This window comes from Scyliorhinus torazame, chromosome 10 (genome assembly GCF_047496885.1).
Source record: "Scyliorhinus torazame isolate Kashiwa2021f chromosome 10, sScyTor2.1, whole genome shotgun sequence".
NCBI classification, from domain to species: domain Eukaryota; kingdom Metazoa; phylum Chordata; class Chondrichthyes; order Carcharhiniformes; family Scyliorhinidae; genus Scyliorhinus; species Scyliorhinus torazame.
The window spans coordinates 170685096-170706481 of record NC_092716.1 but is presented as its reverse complement, the minus strand read 5'-3'; the positions used below and the strand labels follow the sequence as shown (position 1 = coordinate 170706481).

General features: G+C 52.4%; 1 protein-coding gene across 3 annotated transcripts in view; it reads left to right on the top strand.

The window, feature by feature from the left end:
* Nucleotides 1-21386, top strand: part of LOC140431033 (von Willebrand factor C and EGF domain-containing protein-like) — a 633994-nt gene that overhangs the window by 447716 nt on the left and 164892 nt on the right. For all 3 annotated transcript variants that reach the window (XM_072518932.1, XM_072518933.1, XM_072518934.1), the window contains exons 15-16: nt 429-560; nt 13965-14131. In XM_072518932.1, coding sequence (XP_072375033.1) covers nt 429-560; nt 13965-14131 — 299 coding nt within the window. The remainder of the gene's footprint in view (nt 1-428; nt 561-13964; nt 14132-21386) is intronic.

The following is a 21386-nucleotide window of genomic DNA, read 5'->3' as shown; positions in this document are numbered from 1 at the left end:
AGAGGTGTGAATTGTCCCAAACCAGGACAAGTGGTAGGATTTCGCAAGCCCAGATGGTGGGGGGTGAATGTAATGCGACATGAATCCAAGGTCCCGGTTGAGGCCGTACTCATGTGTGCGGAACTTGGCTATAAGTATCTGCTCGGCGACTCTGCGTTGTCGCGCGTCCTGAAAGCTAGTGATCTGAAACAAACCTGTTGGACTTTAACCTGATGTTGTAAGACTTCTTACGTATTTCTGACTGGTGCTCGTCCCTCATCACACGTAGATTGTGGAGTGGTGCAATGAGCTTCTCCTTGCACATCCACTACTCTACTTCCTTCTCTGAGTCTGACAATCTTACACTTATCTGAGAGTTTGGGTGGCTTGAGTTGCTGACAGATTGTGGATCGATTTTTGCCTCATGCATGTCGTGCTTATTTTCTCAGATATTGATGAGTGCCTGTCTAGCCTGTGCTCGCATCATTGTGTTAACACTGAGGGAAGTTTCTACTGTACGTGCCCAGAAGGATTTCACTTAAATATGAACGACACCTGCACAGACAGTGATGAGAGAGCAGGTATGTTAACATTGCATTAAACTGTAGGCGAAATATGCTGAGAGGTTCAGGCAGCATTTTAAGTGGTGACATCAAAGTTCAGAGTTAATCTTCTAAACCCTGAGTGTGCTCTGCCACTCAACGTCAGTTGAGGAATGTCTGTTTGTTTAGTAGGTGCATTAAAAACCACACCTATTTTTTTCCACCGTATTTCCTCTTGCTGGAATACCGTTCCGTAGAAGTCAGCCATTCCTATTGTCCTGGTACGATGACTGTAAAATGAAGAGCAGAATTTTATTCCTTGTGTCCTGGGCGAGAGGGGTTATCCACTGTGGTATTGGCTGATGGCACCTATCCAGAGGCCACAGACCTCCCCTGCAGGAGTCACCAGCATAGGCCCCATCACCACCTCCTCTCTCGGGGTGCCCGGTGGCCCCCGTGCTACTCCATGGGCCGGGGGTGCGAGCGGAGCTATCCCCTGATGCTCACCCGCCACCTGGCGGTGCCAGTCCTGGAGGCTCGCTCTGGTCTTGACCAGGGTCAGCGTGCTCGCGGCCATGGAGCATAAGAAGTAGACTATCGCCGTCTGGGACTGCGCCACATTACCCATTGACAGTGCCACCACCTTCTGGGCCTGTGTCACATCAGCCAGTGACTGCGCCATCTCCCTCTGGGATTGGGCCACCTCTATCTGTGTCTGTGCCACACTCATATTTATTCTCTTAGCCTTGTTCAATACCCAGATGACCCTAAACTGCTTTATTAGGCCCTGGATAACCTCCCTGTTGGTTCTTTTTATCCTTTCATGGGTTTGGTTTCAATCATATACAGATTTGTTTGGTATCAGGTTTTGAAGTTGTGTCTCTTGTGGTAGTCGTTTTTGATCAGTAACCCTGGGCGGGATTCTCCCCTACCCGGCGGGGCAGGGGGGGTCCCGGCGCCGAGGAGTGGTGTGCCGTCCCAAAGGTGCGGAATCCTCCGCACCTTTAGGGGCTAGGCCGGCCCTGGAGTGGTTTGCGCCGTCCGGCAGGGAAGGGGCTTGGCGCCATACCAACTGGCGCCGAAGGGCCTCCGCTGGCCGCTGCGAGTTGGCACATGCGCGGATGCGCCAGCGTGTCTGGCATCATCCCAGCGCATGCGCTGGGAGGGTTCATCTCCGCGTTGGCCATCGCGGAGGACCACAGCGGCTGACATGGAACAATAGAGTGCCCCCACGGCACAGGCCCGCCCGCGGACTGGTGGGCCCCGATCGCGGGCCAGGCCACCGTGGGGGCGCCCCCCGGGGTCAGATCCCCCCAGGCCCCCCCGAGGCCGCCCGCGTGGCCAGGTCCCACCGGTAAGGACCTACTCTAATTTACGCCGGCGGGATCGGCAAAAAACCGGCGGCCACTCTGCCCATCGCGGGCCGAGAATCGCCGGGGTGGGGGGTCGCTGCCAGCAGCCACTGACCGGCGCGGCGTGATTCCCGCCCCAGCCAAAACCTCGGCGCCGGAGAATTAATCAGCCGGCAGGGGTGGGATTCACGCTGCCCCCCCCCCCCGGCGATTCTCCGACCCGGCGGGGGGTCGGAGAATCCCGCCCCCTGTGTCAGTCCCTTGCTGTAATGCTGGATTAAGTGTCATCACTATGTTTTAGTTGTTAGCTCCCAGACTGCTAACAACATCCAAGCTATTCCAGAGCAGACTGCCTTTGTCCTGGCACTCACCTCATGCTGTTTTTCACAAAGGCTGCCCCTATGCAAATTTGTTTAGCCATTGAACTGTGCTTTGCTTGTCAGGCTTAACTCTTTGCCAACCTCTGTAACCCATGTATTTACTGTCCCAAACCCAGACAATTTTACAAGTCTATTGCAAAGAGGTTAATAATAATAATTGCTTATTGTTAGTGGTCTGTGCTTTGATTTCCACCTCCTGTAGGGATTCTGGTTCCTGTACTTCACTTTTAGTGGGTTTTTCACCACAGTTCTGGTTGATGTTGTCGTGTTCTCGATTCTGCTTTACCTGGACGACTCGCTCGGATGGGCAGTGTTGAATAAAGAACACAAAGCTTTGTTCACAAATAAAACTATAAATTTATTGACACTACTGACTAAGATTCATTCACATTCCTAAAGTAGAAAGTTTCTATATTAAACTATGCCATCTCTAACTACAGAACTCTCAAGCACAACTGCTCCTGTGCCTGACCATCTTCCAACTGCCTTCTAACTCCTAACTCCCAAAAGGCAACACTGCCTTATAGTAGCATCTGCAGCGCCCTCTAGCAGCTATCCATGATACTACATTAACCCTTGTAATGCTGATATTTATGATAACACCACAGATGCCTAAAGTTTGGTTTGTTTTGTCTAGTTTCTCAGTGCTTAATGCTACATGGAGTTCACTGCTATTCTCTTGGTGATTTCCACAGGTATTACCTGCTTTGGGGTAGCCTACGTTTACTTTCTCCTGTACAAATCTGATTCCTGTGGCAGGAGTGGATTATAACTTGAGTTTGAGCCTTGGTTCAATGTCTGTACTCACTTCTGGTACCTCCCCTTTAATGCACTCTGCCATGACACTGCAGAGTTTGTTGAGGTTCAGCATTGAAACTGCCTCATTTGATTTACCAGTGAATAATTCTGCATAGATTTCACTGCTTTCCACAAGTTTTGCCTTCTTTAGAGTAGGTAGACTTTCCTCTCTTTCTCTTTCACATTAGCAGGGGACCTTACCTGTTCGATGTAACTCACTTGGTGAGACAGCTGGTTCGTGATGCAGAGAAAGGCCAGCAGCATGGGTTCAATTCCTGTACTGACTGAGGTTATTCTCAATCTTGCCCCTCGCCTGAGGTGTGGCGATCCTCAAGTTAAATCACCACCAGTCAGCTTTCCTCCTCAAAGGGGAAAGCAGCCTATGGCCATCTGGGACTATTGCGTCTTTACCTTTACCTGACCCATATACTCTGGGGCACTACTGCCCTCAGGTGGATGTTCAGCTCCTGCCGTACTCCCCTGTTGCAATTCGGTTAAGTGGGTCATCATTATCACGCTCCCATGGCCTTTTTGGGAAGTGGCCTGTTCCCCATTTAAATTTGCCATGAAGCTATCAATCAAACAGAACATTGACTCATTGGCACGCTCCGTTGTCTTGGGAATTTGTGTTCCACAAACCTGTTCCACATGTCCTGGAACTTGGCCCCCTTCCAAGTGCCCATTCGACTCCAGCCTCACCTGCAGTCTGTTTATCTCTTATCTCAGAACTTTTAGACACCTGAGATATTCATCAACAGGTTTTTTCTGGATGTTTGATGAGATGTAGTGAGCAATCTCCAATTTCCTCGCAAACCAAGGAGATTAGACCAACCTTTCCTTACCTTTCTTTCAAGTGTGCCTGTTTGAAATGGGCCTTGACACCGCTTCAGGCGCGAAATTTCAACTCCTTCCAGGAAAGCCTGTCGATGCAATCCACAAAGGAATTTTGCAGAAGAGGCCCCTTTTCAGTAACAGCCATCTTTGATCAGTGACTTTACCCGTATGTCTTTAAAAATCATGGGCGGGATTCTCTCATCCCACGGCAGAGTGTCCATGCCGTCGTAAATGAAATGAAATGAAATGAAAATCGCTTATTGTCACAATTAGGCTTCAAATGAAGTTACTGTGAAAAGCCCCTACTCGCCATATTCCGGCGCCTGTTCAGGGAGGCTGTTACGGGAATTGAACCGTGCTGCTGGCCTGCCTTGGTCTGCTTTAAAAGCCAGCGATTTAGCCCTGTGCTAACGATGGCGTGAACGGCCCGACCTGACGACTAATTCTGGCCTGCAAAAGGGACCAGCACAGGCGTGGTGAGAAGCTTGGGGGGGGCGTGGCACCATACACCCGGTGTCATACGCGCGATGCCCCGATGACGCGACGCCCCAATGACGCGGCGCCCCGATGATGCGGCGCCCGATGACGCGGCGCCCCGATGATGCGGCGCCCCGATGACGCAACGCCCCGATGACGCAATGCGCCGATGACGCGGCGCCGCGTTGCATAAAATGCGCGCGAGCGCTGCAAAGTCCCGAGACCGGCAAGATGGACGACCCCCCGTCGTGCCACCCCGAGGTTCAGGGACGTGGTAGGGGAGAGGAGGGCGATCCTGTGCACTAGACGTGGCCACCGGCACCCTGCCAGCACAGTGCGGAGGAATTGCCGTGAGGTGGGCAGTGCGGTAAGCGTGGTGTAGCAAACCCCATGGATAGCCGAGCAGTGCCGCAAGAAGATGCACGACCTGACGAGGGCAGCCTGGGTGAGTACATCGAGACGCACCCCTGGCACCACCCAACCCCTACCACCCACACATGTGACAGTAACCCCCCCCCCGGGAGTGTTGTCAAGCCCCCCACTTGACCCTCATTGGTTGCACACACCCCTGAGAGCCGCCGTGGCCGGGTGCCCAGTGCTCCCATGCCATCATCTATGCGACACCTGCGCGGGATGCTGTGTACCGAGAAGACCGCCCACAACCACAGGAGCGTGTGAGAACTGGAGGCAGGTCACCTGTACTGCACACCCTCACAGTACACGAGCAGAGGGCACTGGACCTCGTTGGCGGAGCCGGGGACCGGGAGGTTGCCCCTTGCCAGATCGGAGGTGCACCAGCAAGTGAGACTCCCCTGCCTGCCTACACCCCCTCCCCCTATTCCCCACCCCCCCCCCCCCAGTACACCCCCCCAGAACAACCCGTTCCCCTCCCCAGCACACACCCTCACCCCATTCCCCAGCCTGGCGACACCCCTCCCCCCACTACACCCTCTCCCCCCCATCCCCCCCTCCCCCCCAGTATACCCCCTCCCCCTATTCCCCACACCCCCCAGTACACACCCTCACCCCATTCGCCTGCCTGGCGACATCCCCTCACCCCTCATCCCCCCGCCCCCCCCTCCCACTACACCCCCTCACCCCAGTCCGTGTGTAACGATACATGCTGCATTGTGTGTTGCAGGACCTGCCGCCAATCGTCCCGGACCGTCTGGCACTGCTCGCCCCCAACTGCTCGCCCCCAACAAGTGCCAGGTCCAGATGCCCCCAGGGACACACGCCACAGTGGGGAGGGCAGAGAGCAAAGAAGGCCTTCCTCCGTAACTGGGACACAGGAATCGGACGCACAGAGGACTGAGACCCTGGACAGTGATGAACAGAGGACGGACACCCAGGACAGCGACAGCCCTGAAATGGAGACGATGGACACTGACGCGCACGACAGTCAGGACAGTGACGCACAAAGGACGTCGAGCCAGGACAGTGACACACAGATGACAGACAGACCGGACAGTGCCCCTCAGATGGGAGCGACAGAAGGAACACCGGCCCCGAGCTCGAAGCAGGAGCCCCCAGACTTTGGATCCGATGACGACCCAGACTTGGCGTCACTGCACTCACCCACACCCCCCCCACCATCGCAGAGGGACGCACCTCGGTTGGGCATTTTAGTGATGAGGCTTCTGGGACACTCACTGGTGAGCACCACACAGCCATACCGGTACAGCAGGTGGAGGTAGGAGCAGCCGAGGGGCCGGACGGGTGGAGGGCAGCCCAGCCCCAGCAACCAGCTGCTGCCCAGGCGGTTCCCGGGTTCCTGGACTTTCCAATCCCACCCAGAGACCCGATGCAGTTAGAAACTAGACAATGGGATGACGGCCGGCTTCCAGCAACTGCAGACGCAGGTGGAGGAGATCATCCGCATCCAGGAGCGGGGAGTGGTGCCGGTCATGGCTGTCATCCAGGCCGACACCGCACGGGTGGTGTCTGCGGTGGAGGCAATGGGTGCAACGGTTTCGGCTATGGGTCAGGTTATGCAAGGCCTGGGGCTTCATGTGCACGCGTCATCCATGGCTCAGGACAGGGCTGCCCTCTCACAGGCAGCCATGTGCCAGAGCCAGCTGGACATCCCAGCCGCACTCCACAGTCTGACCGGGTCTCAGCAGACCATCGCTGAGAGCATCAGCGGCATTGCCCAGGCGACGGCTCAGTCTCAGCAGGCCATCGCTGAGAGCATTGGTGGCCTTGCCCAGATGCTGGATGGCATCGCTCAAGCACAGAAGGAGATGGCGCAGACCGAGACAGGGATGGCCCACTCCCTGAGCTGCATCGCTGCTACATTCAGACCCTGGTCGAGACCACAGTGGGCCTCCAGAACTGGCAGTGTCAGGGGTGCCTCGGGGTTTGTATCCGCTCGCATCCCCGTCCCATGGAGAGGCCTGGGGGCCACCGACACCCCGAAGGAGGAGGAGGCTCTGGGGCCCGTCCTGGTGACTCCTGCAAGGGAGGTCCCGGAACACCGCGGATCCTCGGACTACCCCGTTCCATCCCTGGTGCATCTGGTGGACAATGGGCAGAATAGGGTGGCACCATGCCATCCAGCACACCCGCTAAGCAGCCTGGCCCATCCAAGCTGGTCCAACCCCAGGAAACGTGCGCCAACGGGGAGCCAAGTCGCAGGGCAGGAAAGATGCCTCTGTTCTATGTACGGTGGCCGTGGGGTCGTGAAGGGTACTGATTGGCGCTGTGTTCGAAGATCGATGGAATGGTGAGCCCAGGTGGGTGTAAATATTCCCCCCGCCGTACTCGGCACCCCGCCGCCAGCCACCAACATGTCCGTGTGATGGAGTGTCTGTAACGCGTACAGGGACCACCCTGGAGGGTGCAGCTGTGGCTATGAGTCAGACATTGGTTAACGATTTGGAGCTCACAGCTCATCGCAGAGCAGGTTATCATCATTCACCATGGCATTGAACACACCCGCTTCCACAAGCAGTCGTCTGAGACCAGCCCGTTGTGCCGCAGTTGGAGGGTGCTGTGCATGTGGTGATGTGGCAGGTAAGGTAGTTGGGTGGTGTGGGAGGTGAGGGTGCTGGGTGGTGAGGTGGGGCGGTACAGTGGTGCCAGTGCCCCTGCTCAGAGAGCCCCTACACCCCTAGTTGGTGAAACGTGCGGCTATTAATGCCTCGCGTGCTCGCTGGCCAGGCCGGTGGCGTCGTGCAGCCTCCCGTCCATATCCAGCCCCCATGTCATGTCTGTTGCCCCCCCTTGACCCAATCCTTCTCATCTGGAGAGGTGTCCCCTCCCGCGGCCTTCCCCTCTGCCCCTCCTCCTCCTCCTCCAGCACATCGCCCCTCTGCTGGGCAATATTGTGGAGGACGCAGAAGACAACGATGCGGCCGACCCTCTCTGAATTGTACAGGAGGGCCCCTCCAGAGCGGTCCAGGCACCTGAAGCGCATTTTCAACAGGTTGAAGCACCTCTCGATCACACCCCTGGTCGCTGCATGGGCCTCATTGTATCGGGTCTCCGCGTCGGTCTGTGGCCTCCGTATAGGCGTCATCAGTCATGAGCGCAACGGGTAACTCCTGTCACCCATCAACCAGCCCCGCAGCCGGGGGAGGCGTTCCTCAAACATGGCGGGGATGAACGATTGTGCCAGGATAAAGGCATCATGTACACTGCCCGGTTACTGTGCGCAGATGTGCATGATCTTCATGCGATGGTAACAGACCATCTGAATGTTCATGGAGTTGAATCATAGAATCATAGAATTTACAGTGCAGAAGGAGGCCATTCGGCCCATCGAGTCTGCATCGGCTCTTGGAAACAGCACTCTACTTAAGCCCATGCCTCCACCCTACCCCCATAACACAGTAATCCCACCTAATCGTTTTGGACACAAAGGGCAATTTATCATGGCCAATCCACCTAACTGGCACATCTTTGGACTGTGGGAGGAAACCGGAGCACCCGGAGGAAACCCACGCAGCCACGAGGAGACTCCGCACAGGCAGTGACCCAAGCCAGGAATCGAACTGGAGACTCTGGAGCTGTGAAACAACTGTGCTAACCACTGTGCTTCCATGCTGCCCTTAGATCTATGCCCCAGAGGACTCTGCAGTCCTGCCACATCCAGCCATGAACTGTGGTGGATAATTAACCGACTCACTGGAGGAGGAAGCTCCACAAATATCCCCATTCTCAATGATGGGGAAACTTGGATAGAAGAGGGGCAGAAATGGTTGTTGGAGGTTCCTGGTGAAAGATGTTTCAATAAGATTAGGGAGGGTGGTAAAAGAGGTGGGGGGGGGGGGGGGGCGGTGGCATTGTTAATTAGAGATTGTATAACAGCTGTAGAAAGGCAGTTCGAGGAGGATCTGCCTAATGAGGTAGTATGGGTTGAAGTCAGAAATAGGAAAGGATGGGAATAGAAGGATACGGACCCAGGAAGTGTAGAAGATTCTAGTTTAGTCGGGCAGTATGGTCGGCGCGGGCTTGGAGGGCCGAAGGGCCTGTTCCTGTGCTGTACATTTCTTTGTTCTTTCTTTGTTCTTTGAGCAGCCACCTTGTTGGGAGTTTTCTATAGGACCCCCAATAGCAGCAGAGATGTGGAGGAACAGATTAGGAAACACCTTTTGAAAGGTGCAGAAGTCACAGGGTAGTAGTCATGGGTGACTTCAACTTCCCAAATATTGAGTGGAAACTCTTTAGATCAAATAGTTTGGATGGGGTGGTGTTTGTGCAGTGTGTCCAGGAAGCTTTTAAAACACAGTATGTAGATTGTCCGACCAGAGGGGAGGCCATATTGGATTTGGTACTTGGTAATGATCCAGGACAAGTGATAGATTTGTTAGTGGGGGAGCATTTTGGAGATAGTGACCACAATTCTGTGACTTTCACTTTAGTAATGGAGAGGGATAGGTGTGTGCAACAGGGCAAGGTTTACAATTGGGGGAAGGGTAAATACGATGCTGTCAGCCAAGAACTGAAGTGCATATGTTGGGAACATAGGCTGTCAGGGAAGGACACAATTGAAATTTGGAACTTGTTCAAGGAACAGATACTACATGTCCTTGATAGGTATGTCCCTGTCAGGCAGGGAAGAGATGGTCGAGTGAGGGGACCATGGTTGACAAGGGAGGTTGAATGTTTTGTTAAGAGGAAGAAGGAGACTTATGTAAGGCTGAGGAAACAAGGTTCAGACAGGGCGCTGGAGGGATACAAGATAGCCTGGAGGGAACTGAAGAAAGGGATTGCGAGAGCTAAGAGAGGGCATGAAAAATCTTTGGTGGGTAGGATCAAGGAAAACCCCAAGGCCTTTTACACATATGTGAGAAATATAAGAATGACTAGAGCGAGGGTAGGTCCGATCAAGGACAGTAGTGGGAGATTGTGTATTGAGTCTGAAGAGATAGGAGAGATCTTGAACGAGTACTTTTCTTCAGTATTAGGAATGAGAGGGGCCATATTGTTGGAGAGGACAGTGTGAAACAGACTGGTAAGCTCGAGGAGATACTTGTTAGGAAGGAAGATGTGTTGGGCATTTTGAAAAACTTGAGGATAGACAAGTCCCCCGGGCCTGACGGGATATATCCAAGGATTCTATGGGAAGCAAGAGATGAAATTACAGAGCCATTGGCAATAATCTTTTTGTCCTCACTGTCAACAGAGGTGGTACCAGGGGATTAGAGATTGGCGAATGTCATGCCCCTGTTCAAAAAAGGGAATAGGGATAACCCTGGGAATTACAGGCCAGTCAGTCTTACTTCGGTGGTAGGCAAAGTAATGGAAAGGCTACTGAGGGATAGGATTTCTGAGCATCTGGAAAGACACTGCTTGATTAGGGATAGTCAGCACGGATTTGTGAGGGGTAGGTCTTACCTCACAAGTCTTATTGAATTCTTTGAGGAGGTGACCAAGCACGTGGATGAAGGTAAAGCAGTGGATGTAGTGTACATGGATTTTAGTAAGGCATTTGATAAGATTCCCCTTGGTAGGCTTATGCAGAAAGTAAGGAGGCATGGGATAGTGGAAAATTTGACCAGTTGGATAACAAACTGACTGGCTAACCGATAGAAGTCAGAGAGTGGTGGTGGATGGCAAATATTCAGTCTGGAGCCCAGTTACCAGTGGCGTACCACAGGGATCAGTTCTGGGTCCTCTGCTGATTGTGATTTTCATTAATGACTTGGATGAGGGAGTTGAAGGGTGGGTCAGTAAATTTGCAGACGATACTAAGGTTGGTGGAGTTGTGGATAGTAAGGAGGGCTGTTGTCGGCTGCAAAGAGACATAGATAGGATGCAGAGCTGGGCTGAGAAGTGGCAGGTGGAATTTAACCCTGAAAAGTATGAGGCTGTCCATTTTGGAAGGACAAATATGAATGCGGAATACAGGGTTAACGGTAGGGTTCTTGGCAATATGGAAGAGCAGAGAGATCTTGGGGTCTATGCTCATAGATCTTTGAAAGTTGCCACTCAAGTAGATAGAGCTGTGAAGAAGGCCTATGGTGTGCTAGCGTTCATTAGCAGAGGGATTGAATTTAAGAGCCGTGAGGTGATGATGCAGCTGTACAAAACCTTGGTAAGGCCACATTTGGAGTACTGTGTGCAGTTCTGGTCGCCTCATTTTAGGAAGGATGTGGAAGCTTTGGAAAAGGTGGAAAGGAGATTTACCAGGATGTTGCCTGGAATGGAGAGTAGGTCTTACGAGGAAAGGTTGAGGGTGCTAGGCCTTTTCCCATTAGAACGGAGAAGGATGAGGGGAGACCTGATAGAGGTTTATAAGATGATCAGGAGAATAGATAGAGTAGACAGTCAGAAACCTTTTCCTCGGGTGGAACAAACCATTACAAGGAGACATAAATTTAAGGTGAATGGTGGAAGATATAGGGGGGATGTCAAAGGTAGGTTCTTTACCCAGAGAGTAGTGGGGGCATGGAATGCACTGCCTGTGGAAGTAGTTGAGTCAGAAACATTCAAGCGGCTATTGGATAGGCAAATGGATTAGGTAGAATGATGGGTGTAGATTAATTTGTTCTTAATCCAGGACAAAAGTTCGGCACAACATTGAAGAGGCACAACCTCTTCCTGTTCATGAACGCGTCCCTGTTCTCCGCTGGTGGCCGCATGGCGACGTGCACCCCATCGATCGCCCCCTGTACAATGGGTAGCCTAGCCACGGCTGCGTATCCCGCTGCCCGGGCATTCTGGTGGGCCCGGTCCACAGGGAACTGTATGTACCGGTCCGCGATGTCATACAGGGCGTCAGTCACTGCAAGGATGCACCTGTGCACCGATGGCTGGGAGACACCGTCGCATAGAAGTTCAGGGCCACCGTAACATTGACAGCCACCGGGAGAGCATGTCCTCCCGCAGTGCCACGCGGTGCCAGGTGTGCCATCAGGTGGCAGATATGTGCGAGCATTTTCCGACTCATCCTGAGTCTCCTCCTGCATGCCCTGTCCGGCAGGTCCTTGAAGGACATGCAGCGCGGGTGGACACGTGGCCTCATCAGGTGCCTCCGTTATCCATAACTTGGCACCACCACCACCTGCTCCTCCACCTGCTCCTCATCCACATCGGTGTCGTCATCCTGTGCATCCCCCTCGTTGTTCTGATTATCGTCAGCCTCAGCCTCCTCCTGCACCCGTCGGGCAGGCGGCCTTGCAGCCTGAGCGGGTGCCACCTGGCCTGCTGCAGCCTGTCCCTCTGCTGCAGCCACTCTGAGCCGCAGGCGCTGACGCTGCCACAGGGCCACATGCAGGGCAGCGACTCCCGCCACGGCAGCCAACATCGCTGGCTGGTGCCCAAACATTATGATCTGCAGGGGGTGGGGGGTATACAACATGTTTAGGGATGGTGCATGGCCCCCTCTACAGCCATGTGCAATGGGCTACATGTCTGCCCCGGTTTGCTGATTGCGCCACAGACACGCATGCACCCAGACACCTGCCCACACACTCCGTGCTCCGCCCAATACAGCCCGCCCCTCCTGATAGCACCATTGTTGGATCGCTCTGCCCTCACTGGGGGCTGCCATGCCTGCCGATGGATGCCGGCTGCTGGGAGCTCTGCCCCTGAGGGGTCCCACATCCATGGGCAAGACCCGGGGACATGCCAGCAGACAGTGCCCGGGACTGGTGCCCATCAGCCTTGCCGCAGTGGCTCTGGCAATGCCCTGCACAGGCACGGCGGCTGGCATGTCGTCCCCACGTCCCTCACCCCCGAACATGGAGGCCCCCCCTCCTGAACATGGAGGACCCCTACCTAACCCCCCCCCCCCCCCGGACATGGAGGTCCTGCCACGCCTACGTAGAGGTCCAGCCCCCCCCCCAACACGGAGGACCCACCCCGCCACCATAGAGGCCCGGCCACCCCCTCCCGAAGATAGAGGACCCCTACCCAACCCCCCTCCCCCCCCCCGAACATGGAGGACCCGCCCCGCCAACATAGAGGCCTGGCGCCCCCCCTCCCGAAAATGGAAGACCCCTACCCAAACCCCCCTACCCTACCCCGAGCATGGAGGCCGCCCCCCCTCGCCCGCAGCATCTTCTGTGTCTGTCCCGAGAGTCTCAGAAGCGCAATACGCCGGCCGCTCACCTCCTCTCCCATACCATCAGCCAGCACGACTGGTTGACGATTTTTATTTGCAGGTGTGAACGGCGCCGGCGCCACCCAATGACTTCGGCCCATCCAGGCAGCAGAATCCATGGGACCCCAGAGAATCGCGGGACTTGCCCCCTCGGCCGATTTTCCGGGTGGCGCGGTGCCGTTCACGATGACGCCGTTCACGCCGGTTGGGAGAATGACGGAACGGCGTTGTGTAAAAAATCGGCGCAATCGCCGATTCTCTGATCCGGCGCAGTCTTGAGAGAATCCCGCCCAGTAGGTCTTCTCTTGAGGGGCTGGTTTAGCACAGTGGGCCAAACAGCTGGCTTGTAATGCAGAACAATGCCAGCAGCGCGGGTTCAATTCCCCTTTCGGCCAGTATGCCCGTAGTTGCAGGTTGTGAGTTCTCCTCACACCTACAATGTATCGGCTGTCATGACAATGGCTACAGGATCAATGTGATACTTTTTAATCAGCAGCTGGAGTCATTTTACTTCCCCTTCTAGGGGCCTGGGTGAGGTAGTCAGACCAAATTCGTCTGGGTACGGTAAGCATCAGCTTATTGCCTGTTTCTATGTTCAGGTGCACCTCGATTTCGGTAGTGAAATGCTATAAAGATGTGAAGGATGATCTTCTTGTATTACCTTTGAAAGGGCACTCCACCCAAGCCCACTGCCCCCTCCTATCCCAATCTAACTATCTTGGGACACTAAGGGGAAATCTAGCATGGTCAATCCACCTAACCCGCACAGAAAGTGCAAACTCCACACAGTCACCCAAGGCCAGAACTGAATCTGTGTCCCCGGCGCATGAGGCAGCAGTGCTAACTACTGTGTCACCATGCTACCCATAAGCAGCCACCATGAGCCTGTGTTTTCAGAGTTTTTTATGTTCTTCCTCCCAGATACTTCAACCATCTGCGAGTCCTTGTTGCAGTACGAAACTTACTGGAGGTGTAGCAATCAATGTGATTAGTGAAAAGTATTCTGCTCTACAGATGTATCCTTACTGAGTTATAATGTGTTATTTCCCAGAAAACATACCCAACCCAGCTCCAGTAATGGAATCTCTCAAGCAGTCTTTGCCAGCTGCCATCTTTGCCACACCATGGACACCACCAACATCCTGTTGGTATAATGGGACCTTGCAAGAGGACGGTGCCACCTGGACAGTGTCCGAGTGTGTTGACTGTACGTGCCAGGTGAGGAGATCCTATTGTTTATCATTGTGTTCGCTTGCTGAAGGATGGCTCAGTTTTGAGCCGTCTTGCCTCGAATCGTCTTTTTGCCATTTGGATTGTTTAAATGTAATTTCACACAGCAACTGATTAAGGTCTGCAAGGCATGTTCTGAGAGTGTTGTGGGGCAGGTCCAATTGATGCATTCAAGGGGGAATTGACTATCTGTAAAGGGAGAATGTGCAGGGAAACGGCACTCGGTGAATTTCTCATTCAGAGAGCTTCCACAGACATGCCAAATGGTCTCCTTCTGTGCTGTAACATTTCTGTGAAAATCCACGAAGATCTTTCTCTTTTAATTTTAAGAAATTCCTCATTGATTAGTTGAGGGAAAATGTGGGAATAAGTTGAAGGAACAGTGACTGAACATGCCTGAGCAAGTTCTGTATGCCTGACATACAAATTCGATTTTGCCTCCTTTACCCTCTGTACCCTGCCTGTTGGACCCTCCCACCATAATCCATGGTGCGGCCTAATGTTTAGAGCACCCTCCACACAGAGAGGGCCTAACCCTCCTGTGGTTCACATCAGAGTAAACCAGGGGGTAAATATTTTTAAATTATTATGTAATTCTAATGGAGTTCACGGGTCATACACCATGAACCAGAGAGAGGAACATTTGTGAAGGAACAGGAGTATGGGGAATGGAATAGGCCTATTACAATTAGAACATAGAACATTACAGCGCAGTACAGGCCCTTCGGCCCTCGATGTTGCGCCGACCTGTGAAACCACTCTCAAGCCCATCTACACTATTCCCTTATTGTCCATATGTCTATCCAATGACCATTTGAATGTCCTTAGTGTTAGTGAGTCCACTACTGTTGCAGGCAGGGCATTCCACGCCCTTACTACTCTCTGAGTAAAGAACCTACTACTGACATCTGTCTTATATCTATCTCCCCTCAATTTAAAGGTATGTCCCCTCGCGCTAGACATCACCATCCGAGGAAAAAGGCTCTCACTGTCCACCCTATCCAATCCTCTGATCATCTTGTATGCCTCAATTAAGTCACCTCTTAACCTTCTTCTCTCTAACGAAAACAGCCTCAAGTCCCTCAGCCTTTCCTCATAAGATCTTCCCTCCAGACCAGGCAACATTCTGGTAAAACTCCTCTGCACCCTTTCCAATGCTTCCACATCCTTCCTATAATGCGGCGACCAGAATTGCACGCAATACTCCAAATGCGGCCGCACCAGAGTGTGGTATAGCTGCAACATGACCCCATGGCTCCTAAACTCAATCCCTCTACCAATAAAAGCTAACATACCGTACGCCTTCTTAACAACCCTCTCAACCTGGGTGGCAACTTTCAGGGATCTATGTACATGGACACCGAGATCTCTCTGCTCATCCACACTGCCAAGAATCTTACCAATAGCCCAGTACTCAGTCTTCCTGTTATTCCTTCCAAAATGAATCACCTCACACCTTTGTGCATGAAACTCCATTTGCCACCTCTCAGCCCAGCACTGCAGTTTACTATGTCCCTCTGTAACTTGTAACATCCTTCCGCACTGTCCACAACTCCACCGACTTTAGTGTCATCTGCAAATTTACTCACCCATCCATCTACGCCCTCCTCCAGGTCATTTATAAAAATGACAAACAGCAGTGGCCCCAAAACAGATCCTTGTGGTTCACCACTAGTAACTGGACTCCAGTCTGAACATTTCCCATCAACCACCACACTTTGTCTTCTTCCAGCTAGCCAATTTCTGATCCAAACTGCTAAATCACCCTGAATCCCATGCCTCTGTATTTTCAGCAGTAGCCTACCATGGGGAACCTTATCAAACGCTTTACTGAAATCCATATACACCACATCAACTGCTTTACCCTCATCCACCTGTTTGGTCACCTTCTCAAAGAACTCTATAAGGTTTGTGAGGCACGACCTACCCTTCACAAAACCGTGTTGACTATCTCTAATCAAATTATTCCTTTCCAGATGATTATACATCCTATCTCTTATAAACCTTTCCAAGATTTTTCCCACAACAGATGTAAGGCTCACTGGTCTATAGTTACCAGGGTTATCTCTACTCCCCTTCTTGAACAAGGGGACAACATTTGCTATCCTCCAGTCTTCTGGCACTATTCCTGTTGACAAAGATGACTTAAAGATCAAGGTCAAAGGCTCAGCAATCTCCTCCCTAGCTTCCCAGAGAATCCTAGGATGAATCCCATTCGGCCCAGGCGACTTATCTATTTTCACACTTTCCAGAATTGCTAACACCTCCTCTTTATGAACCTCAAGCCCTTCCATTCTAGTAGCCGGAATCTCAGTATTCTCCTCAACAACATTGTCTTTTTCCTGTGTGAATACTGACGAAAAATATTCATTTAGCACCTCTCCTATCTCCTCGGACTCCAAGCACAACTTCCCACTACTGTCCTTGACTGGCCCTACTCTTACCCTAGTCATTCTTTTATTCCTGACATATCTATGGAAAGCTTTAGGGTTATCCTTGATCCTACCTGCCAAAGACTTCTCATGTCCCCTCCTGGCTCTTCTTAGCTCTCTCTTTAGGTCCTTCCTAGCTAACTTGTAACTCTCGAGCGCCCTAACTGAACCTTCATGTCTCATCTTTACATAAGTCTCCTTCTTCCTCTTGACAAGTGTTTCGACTGCTTTAGTAAACCACGGTTCCCTCACTCGACCACTTCCTCCCTGCCTGACAGGTACATACTTATCAAGGACACGCAGTAGCTGTTCCTTGAACAAGCTCCACATTTCCATTGTGCCCATCCCCTGCAGTTTTCCTCTCCATCCGATGTATCCTAAGTCTTGCCTCATCGCATCATAATTGCCTTTCCCCCAGATATAACTCTTGCCCTGCGGTATACACCTATCCCTTTCCATCACTAAAGTAAACGTAATCGAATTGTGGTCACTATCACCAAAGTGCTCACCTACCTCCAAATCTAACACCTATCCTGGTTCATTACCCAGTACCAAATCCAATATGGCCTCGCCTCTCGTTGGCCTATTTACATACAGTGTCAGGAAACCCTCCTGCACACATTGGATAAAAACGGACCCATCTAATGTACGCGAACTATAGAGTTTCCAGTCAATATTTGGAAAGTTAAAGTCCCCCATACAACTACCCTGTTGCTTTCGCTCCTATCCAGAATCATCTTTGCAATCCTCTCCTCTACATCTCTGGAACTTTTCGGAGGCCTATAGAAAACCCCTAACAGGGTGACTTCTCCTTTCCTGTTTCTAACCTCAGCCCATACTACCTCAGTAGACGAGTCCTCATCAAACGTCCTTTCTGCCACCGTAATACTGTCCTTGACTAACAATGCCACCCCTCCCCCTCTTTTACCACCTACCCTGAGCTTACTGAAATATCTAAATCCCGACACCTGCAACATCCATTCCTGCCCCTGCTCTATCCATGTCTCCGAAATGGCCACAACATCGAAGTCCCAGGTACCAACCCATGCCGCAAGTTCACCCACCTTATTCCGGATGCTCATGGCATTGAAGAAGACACACTTTAAACCACCTTCCTGCCTGCCGGTACACTCCTGCAACTTTGAAACCCTACTCATGACCTCACTACTCTCAACCTCCTGCATACTGGAGGTACAATTCAGGTTCCCAAGCCCCTGCTGAACTAGTTTAAACCCTCCCGAAGAGCATTAGCAAATTTCCCCCCCAGAATATTGGTACCCCTCTGGTCCAGGTGCAGACCATCCCGTTTGTAGAGGTCCCACCGACCCCAGAATGAGCCCCAATTATCCAGAAATCTGAAACCCTCCCTGTAGCCACGTGTTCAACTCCTCTCTCTCCCTATTCCTCGTCTCGCTATCACGTGGCACGGGTAACAACCCAGAGATACTAACTCTGTTTGTCCTAGATCTAAGTTTCCACCCTAGCTCACTGAATTCCTGCCTTACATCCCCATCCCTTTTCCTACCTATGTCGTTGGTACCTGTGTGGACCACGACTTGGGGCTGCTCCCCCTCCCTCTTAAGGATCCCGAAAACACGATCCGAGACATCACGCACCCTGGCACCTAGGAAGCAACACACCAACCGTGAGTCTCTCTCGTTCCCACAGAATCTCCTATCTATCCCCCTAACTATGGAATCTCCAATGACTAATGCTCTACTCCTCTCCCCCCTTCTCTTCTGAGCAACAGGGACAGACTCTGTACCAGAGACCTGTACCCCATGGCTTAACCCTGGTAAGTCGTCCCCCCCAACAGTATCCAAAGCGGTATACTTGTTACTAAGGGGAATGGCCACAGGGGATCCTTGTACTGACTGCTTCCTCCCAGCCCTTCTCACCGTCACCCATCTATCTTTATTCTTCGGAGTAACTACATCCCTGAAGCTTCTATCTATGACCAATTCTGCCTCCCGAATGATCCGAAGTTCATCCAACTCCAGCTCCAGTTCCCTAACGCCGTTTCTGAGTTGCTGGAGATGGGTGCACTTCCCACAGATGAAATCAGCAGGGACACAATACAAGAGGTGGAGAAGGTGTGTCCGACCAGAGAAATCGGATCATGTCCTTGGAAGCTTAGGTGGAGGTTGAGGTGGGGGTCCTGGGGGACCTATGCAAGTTGCTGAGGGCGAAGGTCGAGGATCAGGAAAACGTCCAGGCGGCAGAACCTGCAAATTGTGGGTCTGCCAGAGGGTGTGGAAGGAACAAGCGCCACAAAATATGCGTCGAGGGAACTGGCCAGGTTGGTGGAGGTGGGGGTGCTGGATAAAGCTCCAGAGGTGGACAAGGCCTGCAGGTCTTTAAGGCAGAGGCCAGGGGAGCCACCGCAGGCAGTGATTGTGCGGTTGCACAAATTTGTTGAGAAGGAGAAGAATCTGTGATGGCACAGGGAGAAGTGAGACTGTGAGTGAAGTCGAATTGTGTCTGAATATATCAGGACATTGGTGCGGAGCTGATAAAGAGGCGTGCTGGATTCAATGGGGCCAATGCGGTGTTGTACCGAAGGAAAATTCGGTTTGGGTGCTGTATCTGGCAAAACCGTGGGTCATTTGATTTTATAAGAGACCATAAACTGGGGGAGAACTGAGAGCTCGTATGGGATGGAGGAGCTGTTTCTGCAAAGATTGGAGGTTATGGCTGTTGTGTATTGCCGGAGGGGATTTCTAAGTTTGTACGGGTGATATCTGCTCATGCACCACATTGTGGTAGGGAATTGTGAGGGGAAGCAGGGAGAACCGGGTGTCGCTTAGTAGATGACCTGTTGTTGTCCATGTCGGACCCATTAGAGAGTATGGGTAGGATCTCGTGAATATTGGAGAGGTTTGGGGCCTTCTCTGGGTATAAGTTAAATGTCGATAGAGTGAGCTATTCCCAGTGAATGCAGCGGAGCCAACTTGGGGATGTTGCTATTTAAGGTAGCGAGGGAAAGTTCAGTACTTGGGGATTCAGGTGACGAGGGAATGGGCTACGATGCACAGATGGAATTTGATAACGTTGGTGGAGGAGATTAAGGGAGACTTTAAGAGTTAGGATGCATTACACCTAACATTGGCAGGGAGGGTGCAGGTGGTAAAAATGAATGTGCTTCCAAGGTTTCTGTTCGTTTTCCAGACCCACCCAATCTTTCTCCATAAGGCCTTCTTCCTCAAATTGGAGACGGTGATTTCAGAGTTTATATGGGCCAGGAAGGTGCCGAGGGTAAAGCAGACCCTGCTACAGAGGCAGAGACAGAAAGGGGGGTTGGTGCTTCCGATCATGCTGCGTTATTATTGGGCAGCAAATGTGGATGTGTTGGAGGGGATGGGGGTGTTGACACCACTGTGCGGGAACCATAGGTTTAAGCTGGGGGAGATGGATGGGATGTATGGGAAATGGAGGGAGGCGGGGCTTGTGAGGATGAGGGTCTTGTACTCAGAAGGGAAGTTGCAGGTCTGGATGAGTTGTGGGAGAGGTTAGAGTTGCTGAGGGGGAGGGAATTTAGATACCTGCAGGAGAGGGACTTTGACAAAAGAAGTGGAGGATATTTCCCCGTTTGCCGGAGTACACGCTATTGGATCATTGCTCCCTGATGAGTCGGCAGAGGGTAGAATTGGGGACATATATGGGTAGTTGGGGGAGCCGGGTTGGAGGGGGGCGTATGTGGTGAGGATCAAGAACAAATGTGAGGAGGAGTTGGGGGGTGGATTAGCTGGGGACTGTAAGGCGATGTGGAGGGTAAATTCAACGTCTTCTTGCACGAAGTTGAGCTTGATTCAGTTCAAGGTGGTGCACAGGCTGCATATGACTCAGGCGAGGATGTGTGGGTTCTTCCAGGTGATGACTGATGAGTGCAGGTTGTGTGGGCAAGGGCCAGCGAATCATGCGCATATGTTCTGAGGTTGCGAGAAGCTGGAGAGTTACTGGGAAGCGGTGTTTGGGATGTTATCGAAAATTGTGGATGTGGAGGTCAGGCTGGACCCAATCATAGAATCCCTACACTGCAGAAGGAGGCCATTTGGCCAATTGAGTCTGCACCGGCCCTTGGAAAGAGCATCCTACCTAGGCCCACGCCGCCACCCTATCCCCATAACCCAGTATCCCGACCCAACCTTTTGGACACTAAGGGGCACCATGGCCAATTCACCCAACCTGCACATCCTTGGACCATGGGAGGAAACCGGAGCACCCGGATGAAACCCACGCAGACACAGGGACAAAGTGGAAACTCCACACAGACAGCCACTCAAGGCTGGAACCAAAACCCGGTACACGGTGCCATGAAGCAACAGCACTAACCACTGGCCACCGTGCCGCCCTCGTTGTGATTTAAATTGCATTTTTGGATGGTTCCTGTTCTGACCCCTGGGAAGTAATGCTGCCAATCTTTGGGGTATCGGAAATACCGAAGCACATGGAGGGGGAGGGGGCCGATATTGTGGTCTTCGCCTCTCTAATTGCCCGCTGAAGGATCTTGCTCAATTGGAAGTCAGATACACTGCCAGGGTTGGCGGCCTGGCTGGGGGACTTGTACGACATTCTCTGGTTGGAAAAGATTGCATTTGAGTTCAGGGGGTCGACCGAGGGCTTTGGGACATGGTGGTGGTTGTTCATGATGATGTTTGAGGAACTTTCCACCATCTACAAGGCACAGGAGTGTGATGGAATACTCTCCACTTGTCTGGATGAGTGCAGCTCCTACAACACTGAAGAAGTTTGACACCATCCAGGCCAAAATGGCTTGCTTGATTGGCACCCCATCCACAAACATTCAATCT